The 12,284-nt window shown below is 38.3% G+C and overlaps 2 protein-coding genes across 2 annotated transcripts in view; one reads left to right on the forward strand and one right to left on the reverse strand.

Moving 5' to 3' along the window:
* The window catches only part of Ntng1 (netrin G1), a 344,033-nt gene that overhangs the window by 307,442 nt on the left and 24,307 nt on the right, over positions 1-12,284 (reverse strand). The window lies entirely within an intron of this gene.
* Positions 1,319-3,153, forward strand: LOC131913476 (large ribosomal subunit protein eL29-like). Its single transcript, XM_059266123.1, has 2 exons — positions 1,319-1,392; positions 2,768-3,153. The coding sequence occupies exons 1-2, from the start codon at positions 1,319-1,321 to the stop codon at positions 3,138-3,140; spliced, it is 447 nt and encodes a 148-aa protein (XP_059122106.1). The 3' UTR covers positions 3,141-3,153.

The following is a 12,284-nucleotide window of genomic DNA, read 5'->3' on the forward strand; positions in this document are numbered from 1 at the left end:
GGGATTGCCAAGTAATGGCAGAGTCCTTGAGCCCAAAGTTAGGGTAGACAGTAAAGACATTAGGGTGCACAGAGCACAAGGCAAGGAGGAAGCTGAAATTTAAAACAAAAACATTGCTATTTTTCCTTTGCTTCGTTAATGGAGTTATACGGCACTGTAACCTGTAATTATTTGTGTGTGTATTAAAGGGATTAAACAATACCTTTTTGCAAGGACTAAGACTAACTATGAAAACTCATCTTTCTCCCAACCCCTAATGCATGGAAAAATAATGTTACTAAGAGTATTTTGCTTTCTCTTTCACATATCCCAACACTTAAGACTTTTTTCAGTTAGCATGACAGAATCCATTTAAAACTGTAGTTTGTGCAGCTTTCTAGCTCCATGAGAGGTACTCAATTCTTCAGACAATAGCTGCAAACAAGTCCTCGTTTATGCAACACATAATCAACTGATATTAACAATGGGTGTGCTCAGAGTTACCTTTCAGTCATAGGTTATTTCATTGAAATGTATTTTTTATTTAGAATTCATTGCCATTGTGTCTAGTTTTGTTTAAAAAAAAAAAAGCTTTAAATACATGATTATTTTTCTTGTGTTTAAAAACTGCACATGCCTTGGTTTTTGTTGTTGTTTTTAGTCATTGTCGATGTTAAATGCTTTTATCTTCTATGCCCAACGGAATGAGTGTCCAACTAACCTTACAACAGTGTGGCAGAATCTATTTTTCATCAGATACTTAGCATATTTGTTACTGCTCTTGATGCCATGAAAAACTACCTAACAAAACCACCTGAAGGAGGAAACTTGGTGCGCATCGTGATGGGGATGGCATGGCAGCCAAAGGCTGAGGTGGCGGTCAAATTGCCTCTTCAATCAGGAAGCAGGGAAAAATGAATACTAATACTCAGCTCACTTTCTCCTATTTAATCAGGCCAGGACCCCAACCCATGGGATTGTAACACCCACATCTAGGGTGGGTTTTCCTGCATCAATTAGCCTAATCTCTAAAGTTCTTCACAGAGATGCCCAGTGGTTTGCTACTATAGTGAGGCTTTTGGCATAGCTGAGCATCAGCTATCTCCCTGGATTGTTGTCTTGAAGCTGTCTATAGCCATCTTTAGAGAGATCTCTGAATACAGGGTGGATGAAATTGAGCTGTAAAGGTTAAATTATTTGATGGAGGGTCTTTGAAATATGTTTTAAATTCAATGCCATAAAAAAAAACAGATGAGCCCTATTTCCGGTGCTGCACTGCGGCCTTTCTCTTTCTCTTCCGGTCCCAGGAGCTTCGGGAGCCGCTGGTTACCGTTCCGACATGGCCAAGTCCAGGAAATACACCACACACAACCAATCTCGAAAATGGTACAGCAATGGTATCAAGAAACCCCGGTCACACCATTATTCGAATGTTTTCTGTTGGTATGGAACTAAAGTGGCCATTACTAATGTGTACAGAGTAGAATTTTAGGTCCTACCTCACTTGAGTCTTGGAGCCCAATACTTTAAGGGTGTATCTGAATTGCTGTTACTCTTATTTGTAAACTAAGGGAAATTTAGGTCATCATTGGATCTTTTAGAAATAAAATGACTGCTGTGGGATGGTCTGTATGTCAAGTGTGTTGCTGATTGGTCAGTAAATAAATCACTGATTGGCCATTGGCTAGGCAGAAAGTATAGGCGGGACAAGGAAAAGAATTCTGGGAAGTGGAAGGCTGAGAGGGAGACACTGCCAGCCGCCACCATGACAAGCCACATGGGAAGATGCCGGTAAGCCACGAGCCATGTGGCAAGGTATAGATTAATGGAAATGGATTAATTTAAGATATAAGAACAGTTAGCAAGAAGCCTGCCACGGCCATACAGTTTGTAAGCAATATAAGCCTCTGTGTTTATTTGGTTGGGTCTGAGTGGCTGTGGGACTGGCGGGTGAGAGAGATTTATCCTGACTGTGGGCCAGGCAGGAAAACTCTAGCTACAAATGACCGGCTATTGTTACCAAGTAAATTCCTAGTGGAACTTGGTGACTTAAAGAGAAACACTTGGACATACATATACACCTAAAAGCTTATAGACTATTAAACTGTATTCAGAGGTTGAGGGTCATGTTTACAAACTGACAATTACCTGGGCAATTCATGGTACAAACAGCATTAAAAATTTTTCAGTCCTAAGTGAAAATCTTTGGTGTATCTAGTTCTGTCTCTAACCAAATAATACATTAGTGTCAAAAATATTAAAATTTCTTTTCAGGTTATACCTGGGCATTTTATGAAGCAAGGAAAACAAGAACATGTTATCTTTAGTTTAAGATACCCACTTAATAATCTCAAACACAAAAAGGTCCACTTCAGTCTGATGATAATGTGTTAATAGTACCAGCTTGACAGTGAATGCACACTGCCTAAGCATGTTAGCACTTAAAAAAGTACCCTGCCATGAAACTATTAGGTATCTATGATTTATTTCTTAAGAGAGATGACTACCACTGTAGCCTTCTGAATTTGTAAGGGGGGAAATGCACCTTTACCCAACATTTCACATAAATTTTAAATGGAAGATATTAGCTTTAAAAATGTGCTACCATAGTGTACTTGTTAGCACTACACACTTGGTACAAAGAAAACAGAAGCTGCTTTTGTGTGCTTTTACACTGAGCTGTGTTCTGAAACAGGAGATAATCTCTGGTATATTTATAAGACCACTGTATGTTCTTTCTGTGTAAATAAAGCTGCTGGTATAAAATGAAGGAAAAAAAAAAAAACTCGTCACAAAGATATGAATGTCTTAAGGGGGTCGACTCCAAGTTCCTGAGGAACATGTGCTTTGCCAAGAAGCACAACAAGAAAGGCCTGAAGAAGATGCAGGCCAACAACGCAAAGGCAGTGAGTGAGCGTGCAGAGGCCACCAAGGCCCCTGTGAAGCCCAAAGTGGTTAAGGCCAAGATGCCAAAGGGCCCCAGCCGCAAGCTCAGTCATCTTGCTTTCATCGCTCACCCCAAGCTGGGGAAGCGGATTAGAAGCTACATGGCCAAGGGTGGTAGGCTCGGCCAACCAAAGCCCAAGGCTCAAACGAAGGCAGAGGCCTCAGCTCCAGCTCAGGCTCCCAAAGGTGCCCAGGCCCCTGTGAAGGCCCCATAGAAAAGGTTTCTGTCTGCCAATGTGAAGACAGATGGACTGGTGTGACACACCTACACACTATTTGCAGATGATTAGGACCCCATGCTGTTTTTACAAATAAACTTGAGGCAGGATCTGTTAAAAACAAAACAAAACAAAACAACAAAAAAAAAAACAAAAAAAAAACAGATGATGCTGACCACACAATATCCAAATGAGAATAACAGACAGCACAGACTTATTACTATACTAAACGATTACTGGATCAGTTCTGCAGTTTAACTTTTATGTTGTTTTTCCCTAAGTTTTCATTTTGGAGACAACAAATCTTGCTAAGATTTATGTTAAATACTCATACATAGGCTCTTATTTTTAAAAAGTAATGCTAAAAAGTAAAACTAATGCCTTTAGCATAAGGGGTTGGTGACATTTATTTGAAAACCCAGAGCACATTCTTATTCCCTTCTCAAGACCAGGCTCTGCAACACCTTTTATACTATAAAATTATCAGTAAATCATAAGATCAGTGGAGTAAGACTTGATCAGAATTTAAAATCTGAAATGGGAATATATAAATATAGTTATACATAAAATCTTTGGGTAAGGTACTTTGTGAGCTGTGTTCCAGCTAAATACATATTTCTGTTTATATATGTTTACTCAGTCTTCAAACTACCTTTAATTTTCAGTTAAAAAGGCTTAGCAATCTGAGCTCTAGGGTCCTTCATCAGCTCTAGAATCCTTATTTAACATTCATAATGACATTGGAAAGGAGCATAGAGAAACTAGACCAACTTGATTATTATGCTTACTAAATAAAGGGTTGTCTGGGACTTCTCTTCCAATAGGAAACAGAAGCTATGTAAAATTTACAACCTTACAGAAATGCAAATACATTTTCATTTCCTAATGGGCTCTAGAAAGAGAGGCATAGATTTTATTACTGTTCCTAGGTTATTGCCACAGGTGGGTATCAATCCACAATTACGTCTTCAGACAGGAAAACATAAAGCACTCTCCATCTCCATCACATAGCTGGTCCTTGGCAAAGGTAAGACTCTCATGAATATAACAGAGTTTCAAAGTGCAGCCTTTGCATTCTTGCAGGTCAGACAGCCATTACCTGACATGTTACTCTCTATAGCAAAGCTAGACTGTTCCCTCACAGTACTTCTCCTCAGTAACTCCTAGGGGCTGGAGAGATGCATTACTAGTTGAGAATGTTTATTGCTCTTGTAGAGGAGCAGAGTTTGGATCTCAGCTTGGATCTACCCACATGGCAGCTCACAACCAACTTTAACTCCAGTCCTGGATCTTCAATGCCCCCTTTTGGCTTCCACTAGTTCCTGTATATACGTAGTACCTATAAATACACTCAGGCACACACACCTACACATAAAATAAAATAACAACTACTTTAAAAAATATTTTATTTTCTTTCACTTTCTTTCTCCCTTTTTCTTTCTTTCTGGTTGAGGACTAAACTCAGGGCCTTGTGTACACTAAGCATGGTCTTTACCAGTGATCTACAGACTGAGTCCAAAAGGTAGGATTTATTTAAAGCAATGCCAAGAATTGAACCCACTAATTGAACACACACTAAACAAACACAATACTATCATACCACATCCCTATTCTAGTCAGAAACTCTTGTGATGAGAACCAAGATAAACAAACAGAAATGTTCATTTTGAGGGAAACAGAGACAACTCAAAAACAGAAAACAACTTTTGAACAATCCAACTCCTCAGGCTGGGAATGTGGCTCAGTGGTTAGGTGGTTGCTTTGAATATATAAGTCCCTGGGTCCAATCCCCAGTATAAAGATTTATCATTCACCTGTTGTGTGTAAAGCTCTGAACTCAGTCATAAGCACAGAAGAAAATAAGGCAATTATTCTACTCAGGGAAGTTTGAGATCATTTAATATTCTTAAAATGTAAGCAAAGTATTTTGAGTAAAAATAATTTTTTTATTAAAATTTTACAAATCTATTCAAGTGTATATACCTGGAAAAAATCATACAATGAAACAGTTAAGTATATTATTAAAAATAAAGCACTGAGCAGTGGTGGAGCATGCCTTTATCTCAGCACTCAGGAGACAGAAGCAGGTAGATCTCTGTGAGTTCAAAGACAGCCTAGTCTACAGAGTGAGTTCCAGGACATGTTGCTCAACTATACAGAGAAACCTTGTCTCAAAAAAAATAAATAAAGCATAGAGCAGACATATGAAAACAATTCAGATGTTTTGTCTTTTAGGAAGAATGAAAAACAGGATGAAGTTATTAAAAAATAATTAGGAAAAGCTTTCCTATAAGAAACATTTGGGAATATCCAGAATATTGAATGGATTAAAAAAAAAAACTGTTAGCACACCATCATAGATGTTCAAAAAGCCAAGAGTAAGGAAAAAGTCCCTAAATCTATACAGAATGTGATGTGTTGCCTTGTTGATTCTAATTTTCAATATTCCTCCCCACGAGGCTGGTCTCTTGAGGCCCTGCTTGGGGTTTTTTTGGGGGGCGGGGGGTGTAGAGGATAGAATCTTAGATCTTGAAGAAGAGGCCAGTAAGGACTATTTCCTACTCCATTTGTGTTAAACTAGAACACGTGACTGGTATACTCAATGTCCAAGCAGCTTTAGATGTCATTGTACACTAGTCCCCCATATTCCTTTCTCTTTTTAAGACTTAAACATCCCCAGGACAAGCTACCCCTTTAGTCTAGACAAAGACTTCAAAAGACACAACTTGACCAAGTGATGGTCAGTCCACAGCTAATAATACATTGCAAGCTGCCAAGATTAAGGGGTTGTATGTCATCATGACCTGACTTAGTAAAACCTAATACAAAAGAATAAAAATTGTTACCTAGAAAAGAAAAAAAGAGGCATACATTTTCTCAGCAGTATCAAGTCTAATTATGCCTTTGGAAATGTGAACAGAAACACTTTTCTTAAAATTTAGAATTCTAGGACAAACTGTCAATCACGGTGGGGGTGTAATAGAGAGGGCTTTTATTATACAAGGACCTATGAGAAGTTCATTTCCATTATATTTTGTTAGTTACTTGAACCTATGCCTTAGGAAAATGAAGATAAAACCAAAATTACAAAGATATAGAATCCAGGAAACTGTGGGTCCTTTCCAGAACAATGAAGAGAAGTTCTATGTTGGGGGAGAGTTGGAATCTTAGGAAATAGATTGACAGGATACAAGTGAGTCTATAGAGAAGAAACATAGTCAAGTAGAGCAAGACGAGGTGCACAGAAGCTCACAGGAAGCTGCATACTGTGAATCAGTGTAAAGTACCATGTGATGTTTCACAGCCAATGACAAGTGCTGAAGACAGAAGGCTTTCTCTGACATTGACCTTGATGGCATTCCCTCAGCTCCTGCAAGGATGATGGCCTTGGACCTGCAAACAGAATTGCAGCTCTCTCCTCGACCTGGTGATGAAAAGTGCCTTCATAGTTGGAATAACGAAGATTTGGTGTAACATGTTTTAACTAACAGTAGAGCTCATGGAACTTGGTTGTATTTGTCAGGCAGAATGAAAATCTCAATACACTACAAATGAAAGACACGACTGAGAGGAATCGGATATAGAGGAAAGGGTAAAAGGGAAAGTTTTCAACTTACTAGGGAGGAAGACTTAACAATTATCTCCTGAATCTCTAGTCCCACACTTCAGGTTGTAAAATTGTCATCTGGAAAGTCAATTGACCAATAATGACTTATTTTTTAAATATTCCCCCAGGGGACTAAAGATCACCTAAACATCAAAAACTGGAGAGGCAGAAAGGCAAATTACACAATTGTGTTACAATATCTCTCAAACAGAACAAGAATCAATACTGTCTAGATATTACCTAGTGTTGGTAGGTTAAATAAATAAGTATATACATTCCTGTGTTTTGGTAGATCAAATAAATGATAAATGTAGTAGATTTATAGAGAAACTGCTAGAGGTAAGTTAAAAGCATTTTGTTAGCTGAGAGTAGAAAAGTGGAGCCGACAACTTGTTTTCAAAGCTCTTCTGTATGGCTTTGTTAGCTTGTGCATGTTAGTACTTGCTGAAAAAAAAAAAAAAAAAAACACAGAAAAGACAAGGTGAAGCCAATACGGGGCCTGGAATGTTAAGGGGAGTAGTCACTGAGCATCTGTGGATATAGCGTTGGCAAAGGGAGTTCACTGAAGTGATGTCTTCAAATCGTTTACACAGAACCTGTGAAGAGAGGGGAGGTTGGTGAACAATGCTGAGGAAGCTGACTGAGGCAATTTTTCTGAACAGGAGATATTTGGGTGTATCTACAGACACTGTTATTTTGTCAAAACTGGAAACCCGGGCTACCGGCTTCCCACTGGGAGAGGCTAAGGCCACTGTTCCACAGCCTGTGATGTACACGACAGCTCCCTGCAAGGATTCTTCAACTTGGACCAGCCATTGTGCCAAGGTTCAGAATCCTTGCCTTATACTGTTGATGACAGATCAAAGGAAACAAACCGGCAGCTGTTGGAAAGAATTGAATGAAAGATTAGAGGGAGTGAATGAAAGAGCAGAAGATGATTGGGAAGATTCAAGGAGCAAAAAAGATATGGTAAATAAAACTAAAAAAAAAAAAACACCTTTGAAACTATGGTTTATGAAGAATTATATTCTGTTTACCTGGACCAGTGAATTCCCCAGTGTGGTACAACAATGCATTTAACTTGTCAGTTTTCAAGGCACTCCATTTCAGAAAAGCAACACAGCATCCTGAAGCCCATTGTGAGTGCATCTGCAATTCATTCTTGCCAGTGCATGCACTTAACACTGATGTTAATATTTGTGCTTTACTAAACAAATGGGCCTCGGCAATCCTTGAATTCCTTAGCTGGTGATCGATACAGCTGACTTATTTATAAGGGTTAATGCAATGAATTTTGCCTAAGCATCTAAGATTCAGAAAGAGTGGAACTTTTTCTTCATGTCTATGGAAATGGACAGCAATTTTCACTAATTCTGGGGACAAATAATGGACACACATTTTCCCAGCTTCTTTTTTCAAATGAGCTACTGAGACTAAATGGAAAGGGGAAAAGAATATTCAAAGAAGTTAGAACACGACTTTCTCCCCAATATTGTCTAAAATTGTGCTACTCTAGACACTTGTTTTCCTTTTAACAAACCTTTCCTTTTCTAGTCAAAAGCTGCAGGACTTTTACAGAACAGTAAGTTCCTTGAAGGTAGGAACCTGTCTTGTTCAAGTTCCTTCCATGCTCAATGCCCAGTTCTTAAAATAAGAACCTCCAACAAGTAAGCAGCTATTAATTTGATTTCAGAGAGCCCCCAGCAAGAATCGGTACTTGTCAACACTAAAATCTCTTAGGATCTCATACAGACATGCACCCAACTGACGAATTAATAAGTTGTTACCATAATAGCCTTAAAAATCACTCCATTTCCTGCTGTGCCTATGTTACATGAAATATGGTCTTAGGTATATGTTTTCTCCTGGCCCTCAACATTCCACTGTTAGGAGAGACTGACCTTTTGTTGCAAATTTTGTAACAGCTTTTAATGACACCTATCTTACAACTTGCCTAACTATCTTAGGAAAAAAATACAAAACCAAAAACAAACGAACAGAAAACAGAAAGCAAGTGGAAAACAATATCCTGGTGGCATTAATTATACCAAAGTGTCTCCCAGTACTTTGAAAGGAGGACTCTGAGCATCGACTGCCATTAAAAATCTACCTGGATATTTGACAGTCCTGAAAACCCAGCTCACTATTCTTAGGGAGCTAAGAAATCTAGTAATATCTTGGCAGCTACCTAGGGAAAGAATCAATCTCTCCTATGAAGTTGCCCAAGGCCATAGCTTGCTGTGCAGATGCCAGGATGTCTTCACAGGGTGTTGCATTCTAGAATGCCTCTTGTTTTCTGATACTAAATTTGACCATGATACAATATACCAGGAAGCAAAGATCCTTCACATCTCAGATAAACACACAAGGAAATCTCATTCTGGTTGTATATGTACATTAAACGTGTTTCTTCTCAATAAATTGTTTTTCTTGAATTTGGGGACTTCTTAGGAGTCATTATGGAAGGATGGCCGTGTCAACCTCCAGTAAACAAATACAGCTTGGTTGTGTAAATCATAAATTAAATTAGTATTATAACTACTTTTCAATATTTGATGATAATCTGCCACTTATACATTCATTGACTACATATTGATCAGATAAATGAGTAAAATATTTGGTTGCAAATATATATGGCAAATTGGTGTCTTGTAGTTTTGGTTGTGAGCCTAGCCTTTAATGGCTGAGCCATCTCTCTAGCATCAAATAACATCACTTTACTTCGATGTTAAAATTGGTACTTTAAAAAATCATTCATTCACTTATCAATTATTTATTATTCACTTATTATATATTATAGATTAATCAAAGCTCTGAAAACATGACTGAATTATCCTTGTACCTCATGAATTAATGAACTAAACAAAAAATTCTTGTTTTTGAACATGTTGTAATCACTTAGACGATTACAAAAAATCATGACAACTTTGTACCTGAAGGTAGGTCCCAAATATTGACATTTCCTTAAAACATCCTAGGAGGCTCTTATATAGATCTAGAAATAAAAGTCCTTGTTCTAACTGGTGAACTGTATAACCAAACCAGAAAACACAAAAGTGTGATCAAATGTCACTGCAAGAACAGATGTAATTTAAAGGACATAAAACTCAATCTTTGCAGGACATTGGTTAGGGAAAGTGTTACTAATAAAAACAGCCCTACAGGTTCCATAAGGGGACAAAATTAAAGCGGGCCAGGGAAGAAGGATAAAGAAAAGAACATAATATTCACATGAGCAAGAGTATGCTGATATTTGAGCACTATGAAGTACTTGGCAAGCATCTACCCAGAATGCTGCATTCCACAGTGGAAAGAAAAGAGGACTGGGTTCAGACATCTGTGCTGCAGCCCTGGGAAGGTGACTGACCTTCCTTGACTTTTATCTCCATTTACACATTGGGGATAATAAATACCTCATAGAGTGTTTATAAAGAACAGGAAGAAAATGTGATGTGAGCTAGAGTATTCATGGCCATCACTCAGGTTGTTTGATTCTACCCCAGAAATGACTTAAATAAAACTCTGGAGTAGTGGCTGGATGAGGCTGAGCACTGAAGTTTAATGCCAACAGTACTGACATATTTTTCTGCTGTGGGATGGAGCTTATATTCCTTTGTGTGCCACATCCAGCCACTCCCAGTAGTGATATTGACTAGTTCAGTGTGCTCATTAATCGATACCAGGAAATCAAGATGAAATTTAAATTCATTTAGAAAAGGAAATCCCAAAACTCAAATCTCTCTCCCAGGAGAGAGAAGACATTCTCACAATGTGTTTTCTACATGAAGTCTTGTGATACTTAAGTTTTGCTTATGTGTTTTTAAATTATGGCCAAGAAAACAAAAAGCGACATTTTTTTTTCCTCCTCACCTCATTTTGCTGTTCCAACTAAGCTCCTAAAAGCACCTCGCTTTCTCCAGGTTGAGTTCAGTCTTTTGTAAGAACAGAGAGCTGTAAAACTTCTCTTGCAAGATGCTAAGTATGATGGGCCTTGTTGAAGCAAACTGGCTTCAGCATACAGATTGTCAGGCAAACCACAGAGATTCTGTTCAGGCTCATAACTTGTTGTCAGAGGAAATTTAGCCCAACTTTTGTCCCTTCTCTGCTTCAAGTGGGAAGAAATACATGGGGTTGTTCAATTGGTCCATCATTGAAAATGAGAAATACCAACCCATTTCAATCAGAACTTTAAAATGCTATTTCCAAAGATGTGACAGTCTTTCTGCATCCTAGGTTAGAGTGCATTTGACCGTGAGTCGGTAAAAATAGAGCACAAAGGGATGAAAGAACTCAAAATGGAAAAGAGCACGAAAACAAGGAACTGCGGAGAGAACATATTAAGGTGCACTGAGCAAAGTAAAGAGAAAAAAAGGGCAGTACCTTGTCTGTTTGTATCTCAATTAATCCCTGAAATAGTGCTCTTAGACTCATATCACATAACGGCTTGGAAGTGAAGTATAATTTCAATCTCTTCTAGAAAGCCATTATGCTGCTCTCGTGGACTGGTTAATTCATTACTGGGCTCTCCTGCATCAATCTCATACCAGTTTGAAATAGAAAAGCCATCCGTCCTGAATGGTGTGATTTCTCTAGAAATGGTAGCTATTCTTAAGAGTTCAAGTTCAGGACTTGATAATCACAGAAGGATATTCTCAAATCCTCTATTCTAGAGTTTATTTGGAAAACTATTTTCTTCTATCAAAGATGTTATCGAGTGTTTTAAAATGCCAGATTGCTTTATTTTTCAGTACAGCTCAATGAATTTATGTTCATTGGAATTCCACTTTGGAGCCCCCACAAAAAAGAATCCAGTGACTTCATCAAACAAACATCTGAAGGGGAAACCCTGAATTTTAAGTTGGAAAGCTCTGTCTGTGCCTTCTGCCATTCGCTTCCAGAAGAGGCTGCAAGGCTGAGGGAAGGGGCAGACAAACGCCCAGGAGCCATGACATCTGGACAAGCAATCTACAATCAAGGGAAATTCTTAATCAGGTTGATTTCCTAAAATTTTCACTTCCTTTTCAGACAACATTTTAAAGGCAAAGACAGTGTGTCTGCCACCTTCTAAGAATGCCTTAACCAAACTACACTTGCTTTGTTCCTTGTGACAGTGTGAAGACAATTTTAAAATCTTAAGTTTTGAAACTTGACTTCACACATTATGGCATACAGGTTAAATGTGAAGATTCTGAAACATATTGCCAAGAATTTTGCTAATTGTGTGACTTTGGACAGATTCTATAGCTCTTTTTAGTGTGTGTGTGTGTGTGTGTGTGTGTGTGTGTGTGTGTGTGTGTGTGTGTGATAGTAATTGTACCCATACATTGAGGCCATTGTGAATAAACTCATGAAGGTTTTACAGTATCTCTTGACACTGTGTGTTCAACTATCAGTGTGTTACTGTAGTGTTCCCGAGAGTTCCCTCAGCACAGTAAGTTTTGGAATTGGACGTGGATCCTTCAGTAGCTTTTTATATGCTGTGTGTTTGAACCATTTCATCTCTCTGAGCTTCAGTGTTCTTAAATGCAAAACAA

This window comes from Peromyscus eremicus, chromosome 6 (genome assembly GCF_949786415.1).
Source record: "Peromyscus eremicus chromosome 6, PerEre_H2_v1, whole genome shotgun sequence".
NCBI lineage: Eukaryota > Metazoa > Chordata > Mammalia > Rodentia > Cricetidae > Peromyscus > Peromyscus eremicus.